The sequence below is a fragment of the Mesoplodon densirostris genome, chromosome 11 (genome assembly GCF_025265405.1).
Source record: "Mesoplodon densirostris isolate mMesDen1 chromosome 11, mMesDen1 primary haplotype, whole genome shotgun sequence".
Lineage (NCBI taxonomy): Eukaryota > Metazoa > Chordata > Mammalia > Artiodactyla > Ziphiidae > Mesoplodon > Mesoplodon densirostris.
In genome coordinates, this window is record NC_082671.1 from 7,854,568 (window position 1) to 7,881,661 (window position 27,094).

General features: G+C 52.1%; 4 protein-coding genes across 12 annotated transcripts in view; 3 read left to right on the forward strand and 1 right to left on the reverse strand.

Annotated features, from left to right (window-relative positions):
- Positions 1 to 991: 991 nt before the first annotated feature.
- CD27 (CD27 molecule) lies at positions 992 to 5,597 on the forward strand. 4 transcript variants are annotated; one of them, XM_060111933.1, is made up of 7 exons: positions 992 to 1,127; positions 1,316 to 1,481; positions 2,036 to 2,083; positions 4,404 to 4,567; positions 4,775 to 4,864; positions 5,134 to 5,253; positions 5,473 to 5,597. In XM_060111933.1, the coding sequence occupies exons 1-7, from the start codon at positions 992 to 994 to the stop codon at positions 5,595 to 5,597; spliced, it is 849 nt and encodes a 282-aa protein (XP_059967916.1). The 4 variants fall into 4 exon arrangements, with proteins under 4 accessions (XP_059967916.1, XP_059967917.1, XP_059967918.1 ...); XM_060111934.1 differs by lacking the exon at positions 2,036 to 2,083 and having other exon boundaries at positions 1,316 to 1,447; positions 4,415 to 4,567; XM_060111935.1 differs by lacking the exon at positions 2,036 to 2,083 and having other exon boundaries at positions 1,316 to 1,420; positions 4,415 to 4,567.
- VAMP1 (vesicle associated membrane protein 1) lies at positions 5,119 to 20,827 on the reverse strand. 3 transcript variants are annotated; one of them, XM_060111941.1, is made up of 5 exons: positions 20,676 to 20,827; positions 17,893 to 18,019; positions 17,550 to 17,708; positions 16,820 to 16,871; positions 5,119 to 5,219 (listed from the first exon to the last, which is right to left on the reverse strand). In XM_060111941.1, coding segments are annotated over exons 1-5 (354 nt in total). In that variant the 5' UTR covers positions 20,678 to 20,827; the 3' UTR covers positions 5,119 to 5,205. The 3 variants fall into 3 exon arrangements, with proteins under 3 accessions (XP_059967924.1, XP_059967922.1, XP_059967923.1); XM_060111939.1 differs by lacking the exon at positions 5,119 to 5,219 and adding an exon at positions 14,285 to 15,397; XM_060111940.1 differs by lacking the exon at positions 5,119 to 5,219 and adding an exon at positions 14,285 to 16,425.
- Positions 6,092 to 26,034, forward strand: TAPBPL (TAP binding protein like). 4 transcript variants are annotated; one of them, XM_060111930.1, is made up of 11 exons: positions 6,092 to 6,604; positions 7,371 to 7,589; positions 7,739 to 8,011; positions 10,481 to 10,819; positions 11,424 to 11,726; positions 12,902 to 12,985; positions 13,178 to 17,200; positions 20,320 to 20,425; positions 20,615 to 21,429; positions 24,507 to 24,778; positions 25,356 to 26,034. In XM_060111930.1, exons 1-7 carry the CDS (start codon positions 6,544 to 6,546, stop codon positions 13,219 to 13,221), a joined length of 1,323 nt encoding a protein of 440 aa, XP_059967913.1. In that variant the 5' UTR covers positions 6,092 to 6,543; the 3' UTR covers positions 13,222 to 17,200; positions 20,320 to 20,425; positions 20,615 to 21,429; positions 24,507 to 24,778; positions 25,356 to 26,034. The 4 variants fall into 4 exon arrangements, with proteins under 4 accessions (XP_059967913.1, XP_059967912.1, XP_059967914.1 ...); XM_060111929.1 differs by having other exon boundaries at positions 24,507 to 26,034; XM_060111931.1 differs by lacking the exon at positions 24,507 to 24,778.
- Positions 21,342 to 27,094, forward strand: part of NCAPD2 (non-SMC condensin I complex subunit D2) — a 43,613-nt gene continuing 37,860 nt past the window's right edge. Inside the window, exon 1 of the mRNA XM_060111927.1 lies at positions 21,342 to 21,429. The gene's annotated coding sequence lies outside the window, so the exon portion shown is untranslated. The remainder of the gene's footprint in view (positions 21,430 to 27,094) is intronic.

The window sequence follows — 27,094 nt, forward strand, 5'->3', positions numbered from 1 at the left end:
GGGAGAGCAGACGCCCGGGTGCTCCAGGACCAATGGCGAACACAGCCAGAGGTGGGAAGGGGAGGATAAAGATGATAGTAGGGTGAGGGAGGCCAGCTGGGAATGGGTGGCACCCGTCCCACAGGCTGGCACGAAGGTTACATGATCATGTGTGAACTCCTAGCACACAGCCTGGCAGAGGAGAGGCACAGGTTTAAGTCCCTTGTGTGCAATTCTGAACACTTAATCCCGTAGTAAACTCTTTGCGCCGTGAAACCAGACGTCAGTGCATGTGAGGCTGGCTACAGTTGCTATCCACCCCACTGAAAGAGTCCACAGTTCTGCCGCAGAAATGCTGTGCTTGGTGGTGAGCGCTGCTCCAGCCCCGTGAGGGTGTCGTGTGGTGCTGGTTTCTTCCCCAAATCTGAAAAATTGTGAATGTATCCGATCCCCAAGAGTTTCAGATAAGAGTGTGCGGACCCGTACTCAGTTCTGGTTTCCCTTCCTTCCCTAAACTGCCGACCTGTGTGTAAGAAGTGGTGTGGGAAGAGGCGTGGGGACACACAGCTGTGAACAGGGGGCAACACGGGCGTCTTTGTGTGCAGGTGCTTGAACAGGAGCGTGCGTGTCCATGTGCATCCAACATTTTATAAAAGCTGCAGGCAGAGTTAAATTCTTCACGAGCGGAAGACAGACAGAGGTCACGGAGAGGCTGGCGTGTTGGGGGGCGTCTTTGAAGAGAGCAGGTCTTCTGACAGAGTTTGCCTTTTAATGCACTCCCAGCACCCAGCGCATGAGAAAGGGGGAGGGGTGGCGGTAGCTGCCTGAGCGAGAAACAGCTACAGTAGAACTTCAACTGCATCAAAGGTCAGGCTGCCACCCGACTCGGGGACAACTCCAAGAAAACAGGAAGGTGCAAAGAAGAGGCACCAGTGCCGGGCTGGGGAGGTGCCAGCTCCCCCAAGGCCCGAAGTCGGCAGCCAGGGCAGGAAGAGCTCCCCGGGCAGTAACCATGGCCCGGCCACCTCCCTGCTGGCTGTGGGTTCTGGGGACCCTGGCAGGGCTCTCAGTGACCCCAGCCTCCAAGACGTGTCCGGAAAAGCATTACCTGGCTCAGGGAGAAAGGTGCTGCCAGATGTGTGAGCCAGGTAAGAGGAGGCCTTGCCAGGGTCTAGCTGAGTATGGAGAGAGAGGACCAGGCTTGAGGTGGAGGGACGCAGAGAGGGAGGCCGAGCTCAAGCAAGGAGCAGAATCCTGCAGAGGCCAAGAGGCAGCACCTTGAAGAGGGTGAGGGAGTGGCCTTCCTTGGGCCTTGACCCTGGACCTCTGCTCACAGGAACGTTCCTGGTGAAGGAGTGTGACCAGCATGAAAAGGCTTCTCAGTGCGATCCGTGTACACCGGGGGTCTCCTTCTCGCCAGACCACCATACCCGGCCCCACTGTGAGAGCTGCCGGCACTGTAACTCTGGTGAGACGGGAGAGCATTTGGGGGAGCGAAGTGGGTATGGAGAAGCAAAGAGGGGGGAAGTAGGAGCTTCAGTTGCTTCAAGGCTGCGGCAAGTGGAGCCCGTGGTGGGAAACAGGGTGCCCTGGGAGGTGTGTGTTGATGTGGTAGGGAGAGCTGTGAAGTGATTCAGGGAAGGGGCAAGCAGAATCTGAGGGTCTGCTGAGAAGGGGTCTACGGCTAGGATGAAGACAATACAAAGTAGGAAGTTGCTGTAGGACCCGAGGTCTTAGACAAGTCTCCTCCCCACTGATGCACGGGCCGTATTCTCAGAGTGCACATTTGTCTGGAACTTGGAATACACCTTTCCAAGGACATAACAATACCAGTCCATAACAATACCAAAAACAGTGGATAACACCCTTTTTTTGTCCAAAAGCCGATTCAGGAAAATGAATGTGTATGTGGCTTGTGTCTTTATGTATTCTGTAATTTCATCTTTTTTAAAACTAAGAAATGAAATATCAGCAGCTGTGTTATGAATACTTTCATCATTTCTCCGTTTTAGCTAGAATTTTAGAAACTGTGTATGTACCAGTGTACATAGATCAGCAGATCTAAAGTGGCCCCTTTTAACAAATATTCTCCAGCAGGACACTTTTTTTTTTTTTTTTTTTTTGCGGTACGCGGGCCTCTCACTGTTGTGGCCTCTCCCGTTGCGGAGCACAGGCTCCGGACACGCAGGCTCAGCGGCCATGGCTCACGGGCCCAGCCGCTCCGCGGCATGTGGGATCCTCCCGGACTGGGGCACGAACCCGTGTCCCCTGCCTCGGCAGGCGGACTCTCAAGCACTGCGCCACCAGGGAAGCCCTTCAGCAGGACACTTTTGAGGACTATTTAGCTGAACCACATTACTCGCCTGTAAATGCATTGAGTCTGACTAGGCCTTTTTGTTTTGTTTTGTTTTGTTTTTCGGTATGCGGGCCTCTCACTGCTGTGGCCTCCCCCGTTGCGGAGCACAGGCTCCGGACGCGCAGGCTCCGGACACGCAGGCTCAGCGGCCATGGCCCACGGGCCCAGCCGCTCCGCAGCATATGGGATCCCCCCAGACCGGGGCACGAACCCGTATCCCCTGCATCGGCAGGCGGACTCCCAACCACTTGCGCCACCAGGGAGGCCCTGACTAGGCCTTTTAATACTGTATTCTTGAAAATAAATACAAGGGTTTGCTGCTGCAAATCAGTCAAACGGCAGCATATGAAATACACAAGAGGTATTCCTCAGTCTACTTAACTTACAGATATGATTGTTCATGGATGCTTCTCTCTTCTTGGCAACAACCTGGGCAAGACTGGGACTTTTTTTTTAGTCAAAGCCTCCCCAACTCACTCTGCAGGCCCCAGTGGAAGGCCTTTTCCCAATACTGAGCCAGTCCGAGCTCCCTCCACTCTGTTCCAGACCAGCCCAACCCATGATCCTCCTCTGTGGGATTCAGCCCACAGATCCCTGAAGCACTCAGGCAGCACCTGGCTGCAGGACTCCAGGGCACTGGAAAGAGGCTGAATGGGTTTGGTCCTCTTGGACCTCAGTATTCCCATCTGTAAGATGGACATGTGCCTGAAATCAGCATGGAATTCTGTGCCCGGGTTATACATGGTGAAGAGAACTCCCAGGTTTCTGGAGACTCCATTGAAAACAATGGCACTTCACTCATTTTTTAACCAATCCCAGCCCCTTCTTTAACCCTTCCCATCCCTTTGAGCAGATACCCTCCCTGATCTTCTTCATCTTCCCTACCTATTCCCGTCTCCACCACCACCGTTCCCACCTCCATCACTGCTCTTCCTGTGCAGATCCTCGTCCAGGCTGGCTCACAATTCCTGGTGAGCCACAAGGAAACCAAGTTCTAGTAGCAACCATGAGCCAGAATTCAGAAAGGAGATGCCACAGGGGCATAAAGATGAGAAGGAATCGACACCTTTTCCTGACAAAAGGCGCACACTAAAGCAATTGGGAGGGTTGATGGTAGGCTTTGCTATCCTCAGACGTCCCTTTCTGCACCCCTCTCCCACCTGTCAGGGCTCCTCTCCCTGGGTTCTCATGAGTGCACCCTGCCCCCCCAGGCTCCCGCTCAGGCCTGGCCCACATCCGGGTGCCATCACCTTCCCCAGAGTCACACTTCTCTTCTCACCCCCAAAACACCCATGAGCCCAACCCATGCGGCACCCTTCCTACCTACATCCCCCAGTATCACCGATTGGCAGCCACCCAGCCCCTGACCTCTACCCTTGAATACAAATTATATTTTAGAGGCAAAGGACATCAGTAAAGTTAAAAACCTATTGGGGATCACAGCAGCACCATTTCCAATTGCTAAAAACTGGAAACTACCCAAATGCACACCAACAGTAGAACGGATGAATAAATGGTGGTGTATTCACACAGGGGAACACCAGATGGCAGTGAGAATGAACGATTTGCAATCACACTCAACACTGGATTAATCTCACAAAGAGCTGAGTAAAAGCAGCCAGGCACAAATGAGCACACGCGCGTGATTCATGCATATAGTTCAAAAACTGGCAAAACCAACGTGTGGTGTTAGGAAGTCAGCAGCTATTCTTGGTGGGGACGGTGTTAGTGACTAGAAAGGAACACGACTGGTCATCTTGTTTCTTACTCTGGTGCTGGTTACACCTGTGAGTCCAATTTGTCCCAGTTCTCAAGCTTTACACTTGTGACATGTATACCTCTCTACAAGTATACTTCAATAAGAAGTTCTAAAAGCATCAGTGAGTGAGAGGAAAAATCATGTAAGCTGTTTCTACTTCTGAACCATGAATTTTCTAAAGGGTCCGAGTTTTTCTTGAATAACAATAACACAAATGGCAAAGGCACTGGGTGACAGTAGGGGAGGGGCAGGCCTGGGAGGCGGGGGAGGGGATTAAGCCAGTGGACCCTGTGTGTTCCCTCCCTCTCCTCTGTCACCAGGTCTTCTCATTCGAAACTGCTCCCTCACCGCCAACTCGGAGTGTGCCTGCCCCGAGGGCTGGCAGTGCAGGGACAAGGAGTGTACAGAGTGTGTTGGTCAAGCCCAGGCCCCAGGCCCACACCCACAACCCTCCCACTCACCTTATGCTGAAGGTAAGTTCTAGGCAACCCTTCGTCTGGTCATTGGGGGTAAGGGTCACACCCCAACCAGCACCGCCTCTCCCATGCCCAGCCCCACATACGTTGCCTCGTCCGCCTGTCCCGGCCTTCGCATCTCGCCCAGGCTCGCTTAGGCCTTCAGCCTAGCCTTGTGCCCTCTGGGGCCCCCTGCGGCTGCCCATCTTGTCTCTGTTTTTCCAGAGGTACCAGAAGCCAGTACAGGCCAGCATATTCGGACTCTGGCTGATTCCAGGTGGCTGCCTGCCCCAACTCTCTCTACCCACTGGTCACGTGAGTTTTCTCCCCACTCCCCACCCTGAGAGAGAGAATGCACACAGGAGGGTCCAGGAGGGAAGCCAGCCAGAAAGCTCCTAGGAACAGGGGTCAGAAGAGGGAGAAGCAGAGTCCAGGGATTAGGAAAGGACGTGGTCCAGTGGTGGGGGCCGGGGAGGAAGGTGGGGAAAGCGGAGAGGCAGGGGTGACAGAGGGCTGGGCTGAGGGGAGTCAAGGGCTAGGCCCTCCCCCAAACCCCCTTGTGACCCCTGCCCATCCCATCACAGCCCAAAGGTCCCTGTGCAGCGTGGATTGCATCCGCATCTTTGTGCTCCTCTCTGGAATGTTTTTTGCTTTCTTCATAGTCGGAGCCCTGTTTCTCCGTCAACAAAGAAAATGTAGATTAAGTAAGAGACAAAATTCAGGTTTCTGCACCCCACCCCACCATCTCGGCTTTGCCTCCCAATCTGGAACCTCACTGAATCTCTCCAGCTCCATCTTTAGCACCCTGTGGCCTCTCTTCCCCTCCTCTAAGCTGGGGCCCTCCTGACAGCCCGCCTTTGCTCACCTCTTCTCCCTTCACCCATCCTCCACCGATCAACACTCATCTGATTCTCCCTCTTCAGACACGAGAGAAAGTCCAGTGGCGCCTGCAGAGCCTTGTCCTTACAGCTGCCCCAGGGAGGAAGAGGGCAGTGCCATCCCCATTCAGGAGGATTACCGAAAACCAGAGCCCGCTTCCTACCCCTGAGCCAGCGCTCGGCGGAGGGGGGCCGTCACTGCAGTCAAGTCCTAGCCTCCATCTCAACCCACCAGCCATCCAGGGGGATCGAGAGCCGGCACCTCCAATTTCAGCACTACCCTCTCATCAGGACCCTTTCGTGTGTGCCGACTTGGGAAACGGTCCTGTGTGCCTTTTCGAGACTGGCAGTGGCGAGGACCCAGGGGAACGAGGTGGAGGGCGGGAAGCGGGACCCCGAGCGTGTCAGCTGCACCCCTGTGCTGCAAGAGGGCTAGGGCTCCAGGTGGAAGACATACTTCCGCCTACGGTAGGCCCACATGGTGTACCGCTGACCTAGAAACTCGGCGAAATAAAGAGACAGAACTCAGCGCCTGCAGCTTTCCAGCCCTGAGATTTCAGTATCCCCACGCAGGCCACGCCCACCCTCCTCGCAGACCCGCGATCTGAGGGCGGAGCTTTCTCCCGCGCAGGCGCGCTGGGGCCCACGCGGGTTGGGGCGGGGGCGGGAGCGGGCAGGTAAGGCGCCCACAGCAAGTGGGGAAAGGTTCCGGCTACTGGGGAGCTGAGTCTGTTGTCAGTCCCTCCCTTACTCCACCCCGCCTCCCTTCCCATATCTCGACTTTCTTGGGGCTGGTCGGGAGCAAAAGGGCAAAAGGGCGCACGCGGTGAAGTCAGGTCCTGAAATAACAGGGGGATTTTTTTTTGCGGGGGAGAAGGTGGAAAGAAAGAACAGTGAGCAGGCTCTGGCTCCAGCACCAGTGGCTTCAGCCAGAGGCCAAGGCAGCCTCGGTGACACTTCCTCAAAGTGAAAGCGAAAGCCAAGTAGGCGGAGAGGACTGACGGGGCCAGGCGGTCGGCCAGGCAGGCGTGTTTGGAGCCCCTTCTCCAGCCCGGACCTGGCCGGCGCGGGGCACGAGGAGGGGCGGCGGGGGAGGAGGGCCTGAGAGCAGCCCCCATGGGCTCCGAGGGGTGGTGCTTGCTGGTCTGCTTGGCTCTCTCCGGGGCAGCAGACGCCGGTGAGTCGGGGGCTGGCGGGTGGGGCGTGTCGGGCTAAAGAAGCATCAGGTAGCCACCCTCCCCGAGGTCGCAGAAGGGGAAAGGGGCCGGGAATGGCTTCCAATCGCCTTCTAAGCCCAACAGGCGGAAGATTCGGCGGCTGGTAACGGAAGGAACCAGTTGTGCCTGGGAGAGAGACTGAGAACTCTGGGGAAAGGGCCAAACGAAGGAAAGAGGGGCCGCCTCGGTGGATGTGGTGGGCCCGTGTCCTACAGGAGAGGGAGCTGGCCTGGGAGCGGACACCTTCAGGAGAGGAAGGGGGGCCCCTAGCTAGGAGATCACGGAGGGGGGTAGGTGCTCCCCAGAGGTGGGGGAGGGGAAGGCCACCTGTAAAAGCACGGAGCGAGCAGACCCTGGGGGCTGACTGGGAAGTTGAGACGGCTGCCAACGCCCTAGCAACCAGGCCCGTCTCCTCTCCCAATGCAGTTTTGTTCATTTATATACTTTTGCTGAGAATTCCTTTGAAGAGATAGCTTTCCATTGATAGGTGGAAATAAGCTTCTTAAATACCTCTGAGCAAGGGAAATCAGGACTTTAAATAATCCACACCAAGAAGTATGTACCTGGAGAAGCAGGTGCTTCGCAGAAAGCTGGTTCTGGGTAAAACAGGATCAGAGCTGGACGCAGAGGCAGCTAGGAACGGGGAAGATTACCCCTTGATGACTCGACAAGTATAGAAGTAACTTTCTGGGCAAGAGGGTGCTCAACCCAGCCTGTTCCCTGCAGTAGAAAGGCAGTGGCGGGCAGTGGACGTGATCTTGGACTGCTTCCTGATGGGGGAAGGTGGGCACCGTGGAGGTTTCGCCAGCAGTGAGAACATGGTGAAGGCCTTGTTGGTGCTGAAGCAGGTGCCAGTGCCAGACGACGGCTCCCTGGAAGGCCTCACGGATTTCCAAGGGGGCACACTGGCCGAGGACAACCCACTCATTACCTTCGAGGCCTCAGGTAAGAGCCCTCCACCCTGTGTCCCAGTCCTTCTGGGCTCCCTCCAGTTCCTGAGCCCAGTTCCCAAGGACACCCACCCACAACTGCTTCCCATCAGCCCAGGTGTTCTCTCTCCAGCTCCATCTCTGTGCTGCCCTCTTCTCCCCCAGTGAACCTGATACAGATTCCCCAGGCCGAGGCCTTGCTCCATGCTGACTGCAGCGGGAAAGAGGTGACCTGTGAGATCTCCCGCTATTTTCTCCAGGCCAGGACAAAGGCCACGGTGGAGACGGCAACCTGGTTCATCACCCATGTGCTAGTGTCTGGAGAGGGACCTAGTATCTCCATGGTGATGAAGACTCTTGGGGATGCTGAGAATGGGGCTGTCTTGCATCCTACGCTGAAACTGCCCCTGAGCCCCCAGGGGACTGTGCGGACTGAAGGTGAGAAAATGAAAAGGAGCAGAAAGAAAGTTTTGATTTTTGTAAACGGGTCAGAAATGGGGGAATAGTAGGAGAAGGGAGGGGACAGGTCCACCTCCGTGCACATTGGTCATTCATCTCAGGGTGTCCCCTAGGCCTCAGTCCTTTCTTCCGAAAGACCCCAAATGGGGATAACTTTCCCCTGGCCAGGTGACTTGAGGACATAAGACATGTGATGCTCTATTTGCATATGCCGTCCACAGCTGTCTGTGAGCAGAGCGCCAGCTTCTCCCAGGGAACAGCTAGCCTGGTCAAGATGAGAGAGGAGAGCACAGGCCCGCAGAATGTGTTCATTATCTCCTATCAGTAGACCCTGGTCCTTGCCCTCTCCAACCCTGCACATCTCAGAGGGCACAGAAAATTGAGAACATGATGATAGGTTTCTCCAAAGTTCATGGAATCCAATATTTTGCCTCCAAGAAAAGACAACCACATCCAGAGAAGATTAGGGGCCTACCCTTCTATCCTTAGAAGGCTCCAGAACACTCAAATTATTCTGCGGTCCAACCTAAATTTATCCTGCTACATCAGAAAAGGGGTCCTCATGTCTGTCCAGTGTCAACCATAGTCCTAGCCTAGCTAGGCACTGCCCCCATTTATTTTGGGATATTTCAAACCTACAAAAAAAAGGTGAAAGAATAATAAACACCTGTATACCGTGCACCTGGATTCACCAGTTGTCAACACGTTGCACATCCTCTCCCCCTCCCTCATCTTCTCTCCATTTCCCCTCCGCTTAACTAATTGAAAGTAAACTGCAGACATCTCTACACTTCATCCCAAGTGCTTCCATGGACAGCATGTGTTAGTTTATAACCAAAGACACGAATGTTCTCCATAATCATAAAACCATCGCCTCGGCAGCAGCCCAAGGTGGGGAGTGGTCTACCCGGGGTGTGGGCAGTAAGGGGGGTGCAGTGTGCAGACAACGGACGAACGTATCCTCACCATCAGCCTACATTGGCAGTTCTGAACCACGTCAGTGGTCAAACACTCCTGCCTGCCTGCCAGGGCGGACCATCCTCACCTCCCCCACCATGGCTGGGTCCGCCCCTGATTGTCATACTTAAGGCATTTTAAAATGGATACAACACTACTATCAAATATGAAGTCCAAATTCAGACTTCTCCAATTGCCCTTGTCGTGTTCTTTATAGCCTTGGGGGGTTTGGTTCGGTTTGGTTTCTGAAGTCCAGGATTCAGACAAGGATTGCGCCTTGTATTTAGTTGTCCTGTCCCTTCAGCCTCCTTTACTCCAGAACAGTCTTCAGAGCCTGAACTAGTTGGAGGCCGGGCCACTGTCTTGTAGGTGTCCCAGCATTTGGATCTGCCCGATTGTTTTCTTCATTAGACTGGGGTTCAGCACGTTTGGCTCAGACACCACCACTGTGTGCTTGTCTCCTTTAGTCTCCTCAGCAGCCTTGCTCGAAGCAGATGAGCTCGGCAACACTGAGGGGCTTGCCCAAGGCCACAGAGGGAGTTAAGTGGAAGAGCCGGGCTTCTGAAAGCTGACTGCAACTCCAGTAGCTCTTTTTTTAAATTTATTTTTGGCTGCGTTGGGTCTTCGTTGCTACGCGCGCGCGGGCTTTTAGTTGCGGCGAGCGGGGGCTTCTCATTGTGGGGGCTTCTCATTGCGGTGGCTTCTTTTGTTGCGGAGCACAGGCTCTAGGCGTGCAGGCTCAGTAGTTGTGGCTCGTGGGCTCTAGAGTGCAGGCTCAATAGTTGTGGCACACGGGCTTAGTTGCTCCGCGGCATGAGGATCTTCCCAGACCAGGGCTCGAACCCATGTCCCCTGCATTGGCAGGCGGATTCTTAACCACTGAGCCACCAGGGAAGCCCCTCCAGTAGTTCTTAACCTGAGGGTCAACAGTAACCCATAATTTTTTTTTATATAAATTTTTTCTTTTATTTTTTTGGCTGCGTTGGGTCTTAGTTGCAGGATGCGGGGTCTTCGTTGAGGCATGCGGGATCTTCGTTGTGGTGCGTGGGCTTCTCTCAAGTTGTGGCGTGCAGGTTTTCTGTCTTTAGTTGTGGTGCATGGGCTCCAGGGCACGTGGGCTCTGTAGTTTGCAGCACTCAGGCTCTCTCTCTGAGGCACGCAAGCTCTGTAGTTGTGGCGCACGGGCTTAGTTGCCCTACAGTATGTGGGATCTTAGTTCCCCGACCAGGGATCGAACCTGCGTCCCCTGCGTTGGAAGGTGGATTCTTTACCACTGGACCACCAGGGAAGTCCCAGTAAGCCATAATTTTGCATATGTATTTGCCTGGTCCATAACTTTCATCAGATTGTGCAAGGGGTAAGTGACTCCAAAATGGTCAAGAGTACCACGCATGCATGCTGCCTCTCAACACACCCCGAGTCTGCCACAGCTCAGAGATCAGGTGGCCTCAAGGAGGGAGCGGCCCACAATCACCCCTCTTTCTCCCACAGTGGAGTTCCAGGTGACAACACAGACCCCATCCTTGAATCTCCTGCTGGGGTCCTCAGCCTCCCTGCACTGTGGCTTCTCCATGGCACCAGGCTTGGGCGTCACCAGCGTGGAGTGGCGGCTGCAGCATAAGGGCAGTGGCCAGCTGGTGTACGGCTGGACCACGGGGCAGGGGCAGGCCAAGCGGGAGGGCGCCACCCTGGAGCCTCAGCAGCTGCTCATGGCTGGGGATGCCTCCCTCACCCTACCCAGCCTCACTCTGAAGGATGAGGGGGCCTACGTCTGCCAGATCACAACCTCCCTGTACCAAGCTCAACAGATCATCCAGCTCAACATCCAAGGTGAGGCCAGGACTCAGTTATGCCGGGAAGAGGGAAAGGGATGTGCCTATTGAGAGTGTCTTCCAGAATGGGATCAAACACAAGGGCACTTTCCTGAGAGGCAGACTGCATTCCCACAGCCCGAATGCCACCTGCATCCTAGAAGCGCAGATGGCATCAGATGGAGTTTCCCGTCAGGCTCCAGATAATTCCATTGAGAAGTTTCCCAGCCCAGGATCCTGCTGCCCCGCACTGGCCGGCTGTCTCCAGTCACCCCAGTCCTTCTGGACCACATCCAAGGAGGGGCGTGGGAGCGGTCCTGACTGGGAGGCCCGTTTCAACAAGGACAGCCTTTAACATCACTGGCTTGTAGTGATGCTAAGAAGCAAGCCAACCTTTAGTTGGTTCTGCTGTTGATTTTCAGTTACCTGTGGGAATCGTTCCCCCTTATGTCGTGCATCCAGGTGGACCCCTCACCGTCACTATCCCCCCGCCGCCTGGCACCTCACTGAGGAGGAAACTTCCGCCTCCACAACCTGCTCTTATGTTCAGCAGGAGAAGGCTCTGGGCTCCTCTGCTGCCCCGGTGATGCCTGTGGGATTTTATTTCTCCTCCTTTCTTCCAGCTGCCCCCAAAGTTCTACTGAGCTTGGCGAGTGAAGCTCTGCCACCCACCCTCCTCTGCAGTGTCACTGGCTATTACCCTCTGGATGTGACGGTGACGTGGACCCGGGAGGAGCTGGGGGGAGCCCCGGCCCCAGTCTCTGGCGCCTCCTTCTCCAGCCTCCGGCAGAGCACAGCAGGCACCTACAGCATCTCCTCCTCCCTGACGGCAGAGCCTGGCTCTGTGGGTGCCACTTACACCTGCCAAGTCACCCACGTCTCCCTGGAGGAGCCCATGGTGGCCAACACCTGGATTGCCCCACCAGGTATGGGAGTGCCCTGCTTTCCCCACCGCCACACCTGGGCTCACGGCTCCTGCCCTCTGGCCTTGTTCTGCTTCCCACAGTCTCGGCTGCTTCTTTCCCAAGGTGACAGCCTCCAGAGGTCCCACCCCGTCCTCCGAGACTTTATTACCCCCCGAGTTCTGGGGTACCAGGCACTGCTGAGAGCTGGAGACCAAGGCTGAACAATTCCTCATCCTGCCCTCGAGGAGCTTAGCCCAGTGGGAGGGACAGACTAGGCAGTCAGGGAAGATGACCCGGGAGAGGCCTGGAAGCCGGCCGAGCTGGGTCGGGGGCAGGGAACACCAGGACAGAAGGGACGGCATGTGTGAAGGCCTCATTATAAAACAGGCTAGAAAGAACGGGGGGCCTGCACGGCTAGAGGCAAGGGTGCGTGGGGAAAGGGGGCTGTGGCCGTGAAGCTTGAGAGGTGCTGGTATTCACTGAGCATCTGCATCAAGCCAGCACTGCACCGAGCACTCAGATGTGGGCCTGCACAGGTTCTCACTCCTCCCATTTTAGAGATGAGTAACTGATACTTGCAGATGTTCAGTAATTTGCCCAAGGTCACCTGCCTAGGAGATGGTAAAACAGAAAATGTGGAAAATAGGCAGGCTGATTCCCCTACAGCCTCAACCCCCCTCCTGCTATTGATGGGCAGATAACAACAGGCCTTCAAGCTGGCATTTCATCCCGAGGCCACAGAATGTCTTCGAAAGGTCTTAAACCGTAAAGAGTCGGCACCGGCACCTCGAAATGCCTTCCGTGGTGGCTCACGAGACTGTAAGCTTCCCCGCAACTGGGGTTTTGCTTCCGCTTACAGCATTCCCGTTGTTTACACAATTCCAGTTTAACTATCACCAGCTAATCTAAACTAAATCTCCCGTGCAAAGCCGTTTGTAAAAAGGTTGTCCTGAGGTGGGGAGCGGTAGAGGATTCTGGGTGGAGTGACACCCGGACGTCCTCCCTGAGCAGGTCCCAGCGCTACTGTGCTGGTCCCTGGGCGAGAGCAGGAGAACCCCTGATAGGAGCTCCCCGACCAGGGACGCTTGAACGCAGGCGCGCGCGCGCCCTGGCCTTCCTGCCGGGGCAGACGCTGCACGTGAGGGCTCAGTATGGTTCCCGCTACTGATCCCCGTCCACGCCTCTGTCACCTACAGAGCAGAGGACAGCCTTTGGAGTCCTTTTTGCCAGCAGCCTCTTCCTCCTGGCACTGCTGTTCCTGGGACTGCAGAGACGCCAAGGTAAGAAAGAGCCTGGGCACCCTCGGCCCTGGCCCTGACCGAACTCACTTGGAGATCAGCTGCTCTAAGTGCCGCCACACCCAGACCAGGGATGAAACCCAAGCATCCGGAGCTCCAGCCGGCCCCCCCAGCCCCCAGCTCCTGGGCTTACCCCAACTGACACCAAATTCCTTCCCTCCCGTTTTCTCGTAGCTACCTCACCAAGGCCTGCCAGGACCCCGAGGCACTCCGGGTAGCCACTCTCCTGCCTTAGATATGAGTCACATTCTCCCAGAAGGACTCTAAGCTGAGCCCCAGGGCTCAAAGAGGCCCCAAAAAAGATACGAAGAAGGCACAGGTCACTGACTGTGGCTCTGGATTTCTGCAGGCCTCTGCCTGCCTTCACTGCATGCCCTGGGCTGATACACCAAGGGAGAAAGCGTGAAGAGGTGAGAGGGTGGCAGGAAGGCAGGAGGTCTGGGTGGAGGTTAAAACACGAGCCAGGTTTGAGGCACGGTGGTAGGAAAATATAACAGAAAAAAATTAAGAAAGGCGCGGATGAGGGACAGTGGAACAGGATGGGGGTTGGACGGCCACGCACAATCGTTGAACTCTCCCAGAAAAAGCCCTCATGTCCTCGGAAGCAAAGCTTTTCCACTTTCCTGTCTTTTCCCACACTGGGGCCCGCCCCGCCCCTCCGCTCGGCTGGCAAAGTGTTTGAGGTGTGAAACGAAGACCCTCAGAGGCGGCCCTGGGGCCCCCCCTCAGTCACTGAGTGTAACCTTGAGCTGCCATTAAGCTCCTGCACCTCTGCACAGCTGCTGGGCATCTCAGGACACCTACACACCCGTCACTGCCTCGGCTGCAGGGGACAGAGTTCTCCTTTCAGTCATTTTAAAACGGGCCTGACCGGCACAGTGGAACTCGGCAGAAGATGGCTGTGCATGGGGACGGCGGGGAGCACACAGCGTGTCCCCTGGGGGCCTCCTCAGGGCCTGGCCCAGGACCTGGAGGGAGCAGGCGGCAGATGTCTGAGAAGATCTGCGGGTGTCTGTCCGTGAGATGCCCGCTCGGCTTCCTGCCATGGCTTCCTGTCACCCACACCTGAAGAGCTGGGCTGCTTCGGGCACAGAGGCTGAGAGCGGAGACCACTTCCTCTGCCAGCACCCGGCTCTTGAATCTCGAGAAGACCGCCAGCACCCGTAAGCCACCCTTCCGGCGCACAGCACCATCAGAAAGGAGCTAGAGAGAAACAAGACGCCTCCGCCCCGCTGCAGTCACCCCAACCCAAACAATAGCCAAGTCGGTTTAGTGGTAGGAAGTTGTATTTTTGTTTTGCCTTTGTTCAGAATACAGGAAATTGGTAAATACGCCACATGCCTTTGGTGGAAGTACAACTGTTATTTCTGTACAAGTAGGAGAGTGGGGTTAGAAAAAAAGACAGAGAGGTGATGACAGACACACAGTGGGGACGCCACATCGTCCACGGCAAACCCAAGAGGGGCCGAGGAGACTTGGCCTCACGTGGCTGCCGAGCCCCAGGCTTAGTTGCATATTTGCTCATGCACATGGGTGGTGGGAGGGAAGCGGGGCGGCAGAGACACAGAAGAAGGGGGTACAGGGCAGGGTGAGAAAGAGAGTAGAAGGGCTAACGTCCCCAGAAGAACAAAGCCAACTACACCTGGGACAGGTGGGACAGAAACCCAGAAGTGACTCCTGTGATGGGGCGGGCCAAGCGGGCGGATTTGCTCCAGGCTTGGGACACATCGAGGACAGTGGTGGTTCTTCTCCAGCGGTGACCCCCTGCGTTAGGCAAGCGGAGCCCAGAGGAGAGCGGAGGCCTTCGAGGGGGGCCGTTAGGAGGGTACACAGACTGCCTTCGTCCAGCACTTCCGTCCCGCCCTGGGGCAGGACGAAGGGAATGTGGGAACAGGGCGAAGGGAGAGGAAGGATGAAAATTTGTGGAACGAAATGCTGCTGCGTGGAAAGCGAGCCTGGCCCAGCCGCCTCCTGCTGGTGAACTGGTGGACCGAAGGAACGAAGGGACGGGGGGCGGTCCCCGTTCTGTTCCCAGCCGGCCCTCCTCCCCTCTCACCCGGGTCTGTCCCACTGAGTGCCCTTTCCTGAAGCCCAGCTCTGGCCCCCGAGACAGGCTGAGCAGCTCCATCCTCAGGTCCCGCTGTCTGTGCCACAAACAATGCAAAGAGGAGGAAGGAAGGAATTCAGACGGGCAGGGGTGCTTTGGAAGGGGAACATACTGCGGGAAGAACAGAGGGGCCGCTCCAGATGAGAAGGCGCCGTGGTGGCACAGCAGTCAACAAGCAGGCCCGTCTGCTGACGGCTCCACCTCCGCCCCAAGGCTGGCGGGGGCACCGGACTCCCAACGCTCAGGAGCGGCCGGGCCTCAGGAAGGGCCGCTCTCCTCAGCCCTGTCTTTGGCAAGTACACGGGGGTGGTGTCGGGGGAAGGGCTCCCAGAGGGTCCAGGGCTCCTCCCCTCCGACATCTCATCCTCCATCAGCAGCAAGGGAGGCACAGGACACTTGTAACAAGAGGGTGAGAAGTGGCTTCCTCCAAGCTTGGTATTTTCAGATCAGGCCCTTGACTCGCTGTTTCTCTATAACTAACGGGCATTCTCTCATTATCTATGCCAGTAACTAAAATTGAGAGGCTCAAACTTTGGCTAAATGAAATTATTTGATGCCTTCACGAGCAATACAGAATGCTGTAGAAAACGTGGACAAGAGCCCCTTCCAGGTATGAGCTTGTGGGACTGTTTCTAGGATGGGAACGAGAGTCCTGATATTTTCGCTATGAATACGTGTCCTCCAGATCTCTGGAGGACAAAGTAAAAGGCTGTAAGATCCCTGAAGACACAGAAGATCTTGGACTAACAGATGGGAAATAACTGTGAAAAACAGGTTTGACTTTCTCAAAGAGTCCTGCACCAGGACCAAGCTGGACTTCGGGCCCGGCCCAGGCTCCTCTGCAGGCCTGGCACAGGAGAGGTGAGGGGGCATCCTCCCAGCTGCTCCCAGCCTCCGCCGGCCAGCAGCCTGGACTTTTCTGGCAACACCACGGGCACAACACTCTTCTCCTCGTCCCAGTCTTGGCCCCTTCTTGAGCACGTCACCTCAGCTACGCCCCCTCCCCATCCCTTGGCCTCCAACTCTTTTTGGCTTTGGGGGAACTTGAGAGAACATGAGAGGGTAGCGAGGAGATGCCAGCTGTTGTCCTTCAGGTAGTTAACTCAAGACTGCACCACAAGCAGCATTTCCAGTGTCGTAGGACAGAGTGCAAATGAAAGCAACAGAAGGGGAGGAGTGGGCGATGGAGAAGCAGGGCTGGGATGGAGGAAGGCAGATGGGGAAGTTCTGGGGAGAAACAGCAGGACAGGGACATGAGTTTGGATGGCAATGGAGAACAGGGAGGGGGTGGCACATTCTCAAGCAAAAAAGTAGACTGGACACAGGAATCAGGAAGTCCCAGATGGAAAAAAGAGACAGGAGAAAACAAGAGGGCAAATTACACCAGGTTACTGGACATTCAGGTGTAGTTGTACGTGTCCCAGCCCCACAGTCTCCCTCTGACCCAAGCCAGTGAGAAGGCGCACAGCCCACTTCCTCAGAACAGCAGCCACCGCCTTCCCCCACAGTCCTGCAGAGTGAAGGCTTATCCATCAAGGAAGTCCCTCACCTCTGCCCTTCCGCCCTCCCGAACCAGATGATGCTTCCCTGGCCACGATCTCCATACCTCAGTCAGAGCAGCCCCACTCCCCAGGCAGGCAGGCAGGCAGGCAGGCGACGCCGGGACCTTCCCACCTCTTCACCCCACCAGCAACCTCAGCGATACTTACCTACAATAACTACCACGATGATGGTACAGATGGCCCCCAGCATGATCATCATCTGAGGAAACATTGACAAAACACAAGCCCTTGGATGTGGGGAAGGAGGCAGCAACCAGGGCCAGGGACTCGGACGGCGGACGAAGCCACACGCCCCCCAGGACGGCTGAAGGCCTCCCAACCCCTCGTGCTCCCCATCAGACAGTAACCCCTGCACCACAGCTGGAGCTTCTCAGAAACGTCAGAGGGTCTGCAGCTTGCTCCTTTTCTCCTAGTTCCTGTTGCCTGGAGGCTTTTAAAGGAACACCAGAGCAGGTGCAGACTCCGGATCTTCAGTCAACTGGTTCGTTTTTCATCGACAAGTGTTCAGCTCATTCCCAAAAGCTGCAGGTATTTAAATATATAGCTACCCCAGCCATTGTGTCGATGTTGGTGTATCTCAGGAAGGGTCAGGTAAGAATTTTTCCAGGGGTCCTTTGGGAAAAGGCAGCTTGACTAACCCCTCCAAAGTCCTCAGGGTCTCTCCCCAGGCCCTCAGTTCGTGGTTCTGAGCACTTTAGCGTACCCTGGTGGCCAATTCGGGTAATGCAGCTCAAGAAGGAGGCTTCCCAGATTGCCTCCCAAGAGTCCTGCAGGGCACACGGATCGTGAGAGGGAAGGATTGTGGAACCTGAGGGTTTTCCCGCCTCCTATGTGTTGAGACCCAGGAAAATAAGGGGGAGAGGACAAGAACATTCACCTTGCAGTTTTTCCACCAATACTTCCTCTTGAGCTTGGCAGCGCTGCTCTCAAACTGTGACGCGCCCGCCTGCAACGCGTCCGCTCTGTCATCCAGCTCTGACAGCTTCTGGTCCCTCTCCAGGACCTTGTCCACATTTACACGCATGATGTCCACCACCTGAGCAGGGCGCAGGAGCAAAGCGGCTAAGCTCCCCCAGAGCCCGGGAGAGAACAGCAAGTCTGCCCTGCCTAACTCTGAGGGGCACCCAGTCTCCCCGAGCCGTTAGCTGCCCCTCTAGATAAAGAGAAGTTTCCCAACTTCCCTGACTTGGAAACTCTTAGAGAAAAAGCTATCCACGTACCTCCTCCACTTGTGCCTGGGTCTGCTGTAGTCGTCTGTTACTGGTCGTATTAGGAGGGGGGCCGGGGGGACCCCCACCTGGGGCCGCCCCTTCTGCCCCGTCGGTGGGTGGCTGAGCTGCCGCAGACCTGCGGAGAGGAGTGCAGAGTGACCGAGACAAGAAAGGACTCACGTACATTCTCACCCCTATCACCAAAGCAAGGGTGATACGGCTACATGCAAGTAGAAGGGATTCCAGCCCCTTGGCAATACCAAGTGGGGAGATGCAGCACAGAGGCCCAAAGCAAAAGATGAAAGATCCTGTAACAGACGGGGCTCAGCGACATCCAGGGTGGCACCAAGAGCTCTCGTTTGGGCTATCCTCTGACCCAAACTCAAACACCTCCTCTGGCACAATGGCCACAGGGACAAAGGGGCCAGTCTTGGCTTAAATGGCATTTCTCTGCCTCCCATGAAGTCAAACTGGAAAACTCCAATCCAGGAGAATTACCTACAAAAAAACGCAACCCTCAGGACAAGCTTACAGACTGAACAACTCTTTTTTTTGCAAAGCCTGGATATAAAAAGAAAGGCCAAGCTGACAGACTCTGCTGAAGGGGAGCCAGTTATTGGTTGTTTCGTGCACTGATTAGTATATCGTGGCCACTGTAAGGATGACTTGGAGAATCACCAAAGGCCTCTGTAGTTGCAGTGAGTCAGGACTGTTTGCTTGCTTTGTTTTTTGGCAGAGAAGACTGGGGTTTCACTTAGATAGAACTGGGGCCCAAAGCAATTGGGTCAATTGTGAAGGTGTTCCAGGAGCACAGACAGGGAGCAAAAATACTGGAAATGGTCCTCAGTGTACACACACCAGAGACAGCCTATCCCTTCCTTCTTTAGATTTGGCATCCAGTCTCAGGAGACTCTCCTAGTTCTTGATGTCCCAACTGGAAATCTTGGTTTACACTGCTAGGCACAGAGACCATACCCCCTTTCCCTTAACCTTAGGGGAGAATAATCCAGTGTGGCATCCTCAAAATAAACGCCTCTCCACGTCCCAACACATGGAAGCTAAACTCACCTCCTCAAGAATTCCCTGAAGTCTAACCTAAGGCATGAGATTTTCTCTGCCAAGGAAGAAGCCACAGGTAGGAGAGCGATCTCTCCAATTTGATGGAGAAAAGAAATTACAATAAGAACTCCTCAAACAGAAGCAGAGACTCACAAAGCCTACCTCATAGGAGCAGTCCAAGAGTAAATGCACTACGGATGAAACCATCACAAAGTCACCAAAAAGGAAAAGCCTTGACTCCTCACAATAGAACGAATACCCAGAAGTTCCTCCTCTCTAAGTAAGTAAATTTCCGTCTCAAAAGAGAATAACCCTTCGGAGAGGTTATGCTGGCAGATTACACCTGACTCATCCTGGCCAAAAGAACTGCTTTCCCATTTCCCTTTAAGGCACGAAGGAGGCAAAGGAAAGATACAACACTATGGCAGCCACCAGACTCCTATGCTACTACTGTGCCACACAATCTAGTCCTCTGGTGAAAGTGGAAAATTCAGTGAGTAGGAAGTAGCCAGTGTTTGGCCTTGGAAGCAGTCCAGGCTGGTGGCACGAATGACAAGATTAAGGTCAGAGACCTCGTGATGCCCTTCTAGTCACCACGGTTTCCCCATCTCCTTCCTTTCACCCCATATGGATGCTACTGGGAACCAGTCAGCTGAAGAGGCTCCCCCTCCCCAAAGTGAAAACACAAGGAATCCTAGGGCTTGGCCAAAACGTGTAGAGTATCATATACAGTTAAAACTGTAGAAATCAAATAGAGAAAAAGGGAAATGGTTATAAAGCATTTGAAGGGACCATTTCACTTATTACTTCTTGGGAGTTGGGAACACGCAGGAGTAATGTATCCAGGGATAGTTATAACCCTTATGTGACGTTAAGTAAATCTTTTCCCTTTTTGTCACCAAGAGAAGCAACACAAATACATCTAGGACCAGGCCAGGACTCCAAGAAAGAAAGGGAAGCTCTTCATTTGTCTAGCTATAGTTCTCAGGATCTTGGGATGGGGTGACCATGGTCAGATGACTAAATTGATTAGAGACTAAATTGAATGTATTGAGGGAAGGTGGCGGGGCAGGGAGGCGGGGATCCTTAGCTCTATTTCTCTTCCAAGTACTTGGCTAAGACTCAATGACAGGAAAACACCTCCTATACGTGTGGCCTTGGGATGAATGGATGCTTGGAATCACATGCCACTGCCCCTTGAGTCTTTGTGAGCTGCTCACCTGGCGCCAGAGAACTGGCAGATAAGTTTCTGGAGCTTTGCTCACTACCAAGAGGGGGCTACTCGTCACGGTCGGGGTGAGGGGCGTACACAAATCTAGAGACTGCAGAGCAACCCAAGTTACTAACTGGCAGGTGCACCCATGACTGTCCTTCCAGAGGCCCCAAGCACAGCTTCAATCAACGACAAGAGAGGGCCTGGAGCCCCCTCCCGGGTGTCTCCGCGCCCCACCTTCGCCCGAGACTCGACTGAGGAGCCCCGCAGGTGAGAGGAGAGGGGGCAATGAATGTGGGACCCCGCGCCCCTGCTCCGCCCATGGGGTGCCGGCTGCGGCTGGTGCAGGAATGGGGTGCTGCCTCCCCTCCCCGGGGGTGGCTCGGCCCGCGGGCGGCGCGCGGCGGTGGTTTCCCGCGTCGCTGCAGCTGCTGCAATGCGCCATTTTCGGTCCCGCAGAGTCCGGCGCTGGGGTGAGAGTTGGCAAGGTGTCGCGCCCCCCACACCAGAGTCAACTCACATGTCTCAGACAGAAGGAGGAGAGGTCCGTCTCCTCTTCCGAGGCTGCGGCGAGACACCCGGCCGGGGAACACTGCGGTGAAGCCGACCGCACCGCCGAGCTTTGCTTCTAGACGACCACTCGGGGCTCTAGCTGCGGTAGAACTGACTGCAGCGGCAGCCCCGGCTCGTCTTTATTAGCGCTGGCCGCGCCCCCAGATCACGCTGACAATGCTGCGGCCCAATCCACGCCCAGGACAGGTGCCAGTCCCGAAGCGAAGCCCGGATAAGGCCTAGAGTGCCCGCCCCTGAAAATCTGCCAGTCACAGCTCTCTTCTTATCCTGACTCGGGAAAGGAGCGGTGCCGGAAGGATCTGACCAATAGAAATCTGGTTTGCGTACCTGTCTAACTAAGCGACGGGGCGGGGTGGAACTAGGTGCCCGCTCCCTGGAAGGGCGGCTCCAACAATTTGAATTAGGCCTTTTTGGTGCCACCCAGCCAATCGCTGAGCAGTTCCTTAAGTCCGGGCCCGCTCGCGGCCCCCGGCTCCGGCGTCTCCAGCCAATCACGCCGCTTCCGCTGACAGCGGTGGGCGGGGGCGGGCTCCGGCTCGCTGTGGCCTGGACTCTGGAGTCCGGGGTGAGGCGGAGGTTCGGTGGTCTAGGCACTACGCTGGCGCTCGGACCTGGCCGGCCTCCACCCCACCTCCCCGCCTTTGACAGCTCTGAGTGAGGCTGAATCCATCAAGGCAGAGCCGCAGGCTCCCGTGGCCAAAGTAAGTACGAGAGCTCCGTTCATCCGTTCTACACAGCCAACCAGCCCCTCACGCAGTGTATCCTAATTTTAACTCCTCCTCCCCAAACCTGCTCCTCCTATCCCTCCCAGGTAGCTTACTACATCGATTCAGTTGCCCAAACCAGAAACGTGGAAACTATCGTAGATTTCCTCCCCGTTCATCTTTACCTGTCCTCTAATAATTCAAGTTTTCCTTCTTAGTATTTCAAGAATTCTCTCCTCGTCTCACTGTCCTGCTTCAGATTATTATCCCTTACCTGGATGCCATCAGTTGTAAAACTATTATTTTATGTCCCGATAAGTAAAAAGGTAGCAAATCAACTGTGACATAATGCTTTCTTAACACTTCGAATTTTTATTTTATATTTATTTAAAGTGCAGGTGTCTATAGATGTAGATTTTTATCATACTTCACTCTCGTGAAAATACATAAAGAGGAAAATAGAAAAGAGTAACATGGTAACAGTGTTCATAAAACTTCACATTCAGACACTGACTCTTAAGATTCATTTTTTTGACTCATGTGCATGATTTCCACACAATGTAGTCCTCTGTGCGTGCCATCAGGGGCTTTGGTGATGCAGCATTTCTTAAAGGAATGTTCCTTTTCTGTCTCTGGAATTTTCTTCCAAGCCTCAGACACCCATTTGGCAAAGTTTGATTCTTATGAGCCAGTATGACAAACACAGTATGGCTGTTCTGGCTAAGAGTTATAGTCCAACATCCCAATTTAGATGTTAAAATGAAAAAAAAAAAAGTGCCAAGTGCCTCTTAAAATTAATGAAATCTTTCTGTTTCATCTTGCCCTCACTTATAACCATCCTCTAAGAAACCACCAGGGTGGTCTACCCAAATGTTACAACCCTGCTTAAAACCTTTAAACAATTAGAAACACAATGTATTGATCATATGTGTTTATCCCATGCCCCTTCTGAAACTACATCAAAATGAAAATTAGTAAATACTGAAAACAAATGATAAACTCTCAAAGACAAACAGAACGGAAGGAATTGTTTCAGGCAGCACAAATGGCTAAATATGCCCACCAGATTCACATGAGGTGGCAAAAAAAAAAAAGTACAGAGCAGTTCCCCTGTACCCCTTCACCCAGTTTCCCCCAATGGTAACATCTTGTTTAGCTACAGTACAATATTAAAACCAGGAAATTGACATTGGTACAATCCACAGAGCTTACTCAGATGTTGCCTCTTTTACATGCATTTGTGTGTGTGCGTGTGTGTGTGTGTGTGTGTGTGTAGTTTTATGCAATGTGTGTGTAGATTCCTGTAACCACCACCACAATCAGGATACAGAACTATTACTTTACTACAAGGCTCCCTTGTGCTGTCCCTTTATAGCCACACCCACCCCCATCCCGCACCCTTGGCAACTGCTTATTTGTTCTCCATCTCTATACCTTTATTTCAAGAATGTTATATAAATGGACTCAGACAGTATATAACCTTCTAAGATTGGCTTTTTTTTTTTAATATCCTCGAGATCCATTCAAGTTGTGTGTGTAAATAGTTTTCATTGCTGAGTAGTATTTCCGTGGTACAGATATACCACAATTTGTTTAACCATTTACCTGCTTAAAAGACATTTGGGCTGATTCCAGTTTGGGCTTATTACAAATAAAGCTGCTGTGAACATTTATGTACAGTTCTGCATGAACATAAATTTTCGTTTCTCTAGAATAAATGTCAAGAGTTCAATTACCGGGTAATAAGGTAATTGCATATTTAGTTTTATAAGAAATTGCCAAACTGTTTTCCAGAATGACAGCACCATTTTAGATTCCCACCAGCAACGTATGAGGAATCCAGTTTTTCCACATCCTCACCAGCATTTGTTGTCGTCACTTTTTTTTTAAAATTTTAACCATCCTGATAGTTATTTAGTGATACATCATTGTGGTTTTAATTTTTGTTTCCCTGATGGCTAATGATGTTGAACATATTTTAATGTGTTTATTTGCCATCTATATATCCTCTTTGGTGAAAGATCTGTTCATGTCTTTTGCCCATTTTCTAATTGGCTTGTTCATTTTTTTTACCTTTGAGTTTTAAGAATTCCTTAAATATTCTAGATAAAGTACTTTGTCAGATAAGTGATTTCTCCCAGTCTGTCTTTTGTTTTTTCATCCTCTTAACTGAATCTTTTGTAGAGCAAAAGTTCTTAATTTTAAGATCCAATTTATCAACTTGTCCTTTAATGCATCACTTTCGGTGTCACATTTTGCCTAGCCCTAGAGTCTCATAATTTTCTCCTATTTTATTTTCTAAGAGTTGTACAGTTTTGTTTCATATGTAAGTCCATAATCCATTTTGAGTTAATTGTTGTATGAGGTGTGAAGTTTAGGTGGGGGTTCCTTTTTTTTTGTCAATGGATGTTCAATTGCTCCAGGACCGTTTGTTGAAAAAGCAATCCTTCCTCCATTGAATTGTTTTGCATTTTTGTCAAAAATCAGTTGGGCATATTTGTGCAGGTCTATTTCTGGGTTTTCTATTCAGATCCATGACCTATGTGTCTGTCCTGCCAATAACACGCCATCTTAATTACTGTAGCTATGGTAAACCTTAATATAAGGTAGGATTATTTTTCCCACTTTATTGTTCTTTTTCATAATTGGTTTAGCTATTCTAGGTCCTTTGCCTAATAGATCATTTTAAAAATGCATTTGTGTAAACTGGCAAGAAAATAAACTATTTAAGAGCCAAAAAACTAAGTGAAAGCTGGTACCTGGAGAGGTAAATTGAGCACTGAAGCTTGTTTTGCCTTGAGGGCGTTTGCTTAAAAGTTGAATTTAGGCATGGTGACCTCATAGGGTGCCACTGTGGCATAGGAGACAGAACCCAGGGCCTGCATAGGGTTGGAAATCTAATAGAAGGCCCCCACTATAACACCAGAACCCCAGAGAACTATATCCTCATGTAAGAGTGGATTTAAAATATGCTAACACCTGAACTGCCCCTAGGGGACTGAATAGAAAATTTGCTCATCTGGAATCTAAGTGCCTACTAGAGATCTTTTCTTTTTTCTTTTAAATATATGCAGACAATTTGTAATCAAAGCTGTGGCTTTTCTGCCTGAATTCCTTGTTGGTCCGAAAAACAAAATAGCAAGAATTTAAAATGGTTCCAGGTTGACAGTGCCACCAAGCACCAGCTGAAGCAATGCAGATCGTCTCTGGATGAGCTGATCTTCAATCTAGGCCTTGGGGAATTTCCACAAATACAGTTCCAAGAAAAATAAATTTTGGTCAAAAATGGGAAACAAATAAGGAGCAAAGAACCAGGAGCAAGAGCCAACAAAGATGGAAATAGGAAGTAAGAAAATTAGAAAATCAAGCCAAGTAGTTCAATGTCTGATTAGTAGGAGTTCTAAAAAGAGAGAACGGTTTGAAAGAGAAAGATTACAAAAGAAATACAAGAAAAAATTTCTGAATTGAAAAAGTCTTTCTGGATTACACAGTACACTATGTGCCTAGCATAGTGAAAGAAAAAGAATCATGTCAAGACACATCTTTGTGAAATCTCAGACTATTAGGGGAAAAGAGAAGATCCTAAAAGATTTCAAAAAGAGTGAAAGGGACTTCCCTGGTGGATCCCTGGTCAGGAACTAAAATCCTGCATGCCACATGACATGGTCCCCCCAAAAAAAGAGAGAGAGAGAGAGAGAAAGGAACAGGAATGAGAATGGCAACTCAATACAGTATTAAAAGATAGATGATGTGACAGTGCCTTTAAAATTCTGAAGAAACATAATCATTACCCTAGAATTCTATACCAGCCAAACGAATATAAGACCAATACGTACCAATATAAGATAAATATAGACATCTTTCAGATGTGCAAGGAGTGAAAATGTTTACTTCTCTTTACAATTTTTTACTTTCTCTTATAGGCTACTATAAGATGTGCTCTGGTAAACAGGAAAGAGAAAGGCAGCAGAGCTAGGGGATGAAATGCTGGATCCACACACAAAACTGGTGAAGGAAATATTTGGAATGAAAGCTACACCACAGACCCAGAAACAACCGTCCTGACTGAAGTAGGAGGAAGGAGGAAACTGCAGGACAGTCTCCAGCGGGGGAAAAAAACCTGTAAAGCATCTGACATGTTTAAATATTTGAAAAATAACATGAACAAGTACTTTACAAGTCTGATGCGACATGCGGAAAAAAATAGAGCTAGATACATAGAAAATTATATTTTGAAAAAGAGGTAATTATAAACTTAGGGGAAAACAAAAAGTTGAATAAGAACTAGAAATTATCTCACCTTTATGTTAATTGATTTTCAACAAGAGTGTCAAGACAGGACTTCCCTGGTGGCGCAGTGGTTAAGAATCCGCCTGCCAAGGGCTTCCCTGGTGGCGCAGTGGTTGAGAGTCCGCCTGCCGATGCAGGGAACATGGGTTCGTGCCCCGGTCCAGGAGGATCCCACATGCTGCGGAGCGGCTGGGCCCATGAGCCATGGCCGCTGAGCCTGCACGTCCGGAGCCTGTGCTCCGCAACGGGAGAGGCCACAACAGTGAGAGGCCCGCTTACCGCAAAAAAAAAAAAAAAAAAAAAAAAAAAGAATCCGCCTGCCAATGCAGGGGACAGGGGTTTGAGCCCTGGTCTGGGAAGATCCCACATGCCGCGGAGCAACGCTAAGCCCATGCACCACAACTACTGAGCCTGCGCTCTAGGGCCCGCGAACCACAACTACCAAGCCCACGAACCACAACTACCAAGCCCGCGTGCCACAACTACTGAAGGCCGCGCGCCTAGAGCCCATGCTCCGTAACAAAAGAAGCCACTGCAACGAGAAGCCCACGCACCACAATGAAGAGTAGCCCCCGCTCACCGCAAATAGAGAAAGCCCGCGTGCAACAATGAAGACCCAACGCAGCCAAAAGTAATGAATAAATAAATAAACTAATTTTTAAAAAAAAGAGTGTCAAGACCATTTAATGGGGGAAGGAATAGTCTTTTCAATAAATGGTGCTGGGAGACTTCCCTGGTGGTCCAGTGGTTAAGATGCAGTGCTCCCAATTCAGGGAACCTTGGTTCCATCCCTGGTCAGGGAACTAGACCCTGCATGCATGCCGCAACTAAAACAACCCACATGCCACAACAAAGATCCCACGTGCCACAAAGAAGATCCCCAAGTGCAGCAACTAAGACCCAGCACGACATAAATAAATAAACAAACAAACAAACAATATTTAAATAAACAAATGGTACTGGGATAATTGGATAGCAACAAGCAAAAAAAAAAAAAAAATGAAGTTGGCTCCCTACCCCTCATCATACACAAACATTAACTGAAAATGTATCAAAGAGCTAAAGCTATAAAACGCTTAAAACACAGCTGTATGTTTTCATGACCTTGGATAGTCAATGGTTTCTTAGATATGACCACAAAACACAAGCAACAAAAGGAAAAATAGGGCATCAGCAAAATGTAAAACTTTTGTACTTCAAAGGACATGATCAAGAAAGTGAAAGGACAACCTACAGAATGGGAGAAAATATTTGCAAATGAAAATATTTGTATCTGATACAGTACTGGTATCTAGAATATACAAAGAACACTTCCAACTCAGTAATAAAAAAATGAATAACCCAATTTGAAAATGGGCAAAGGGTCTAAACT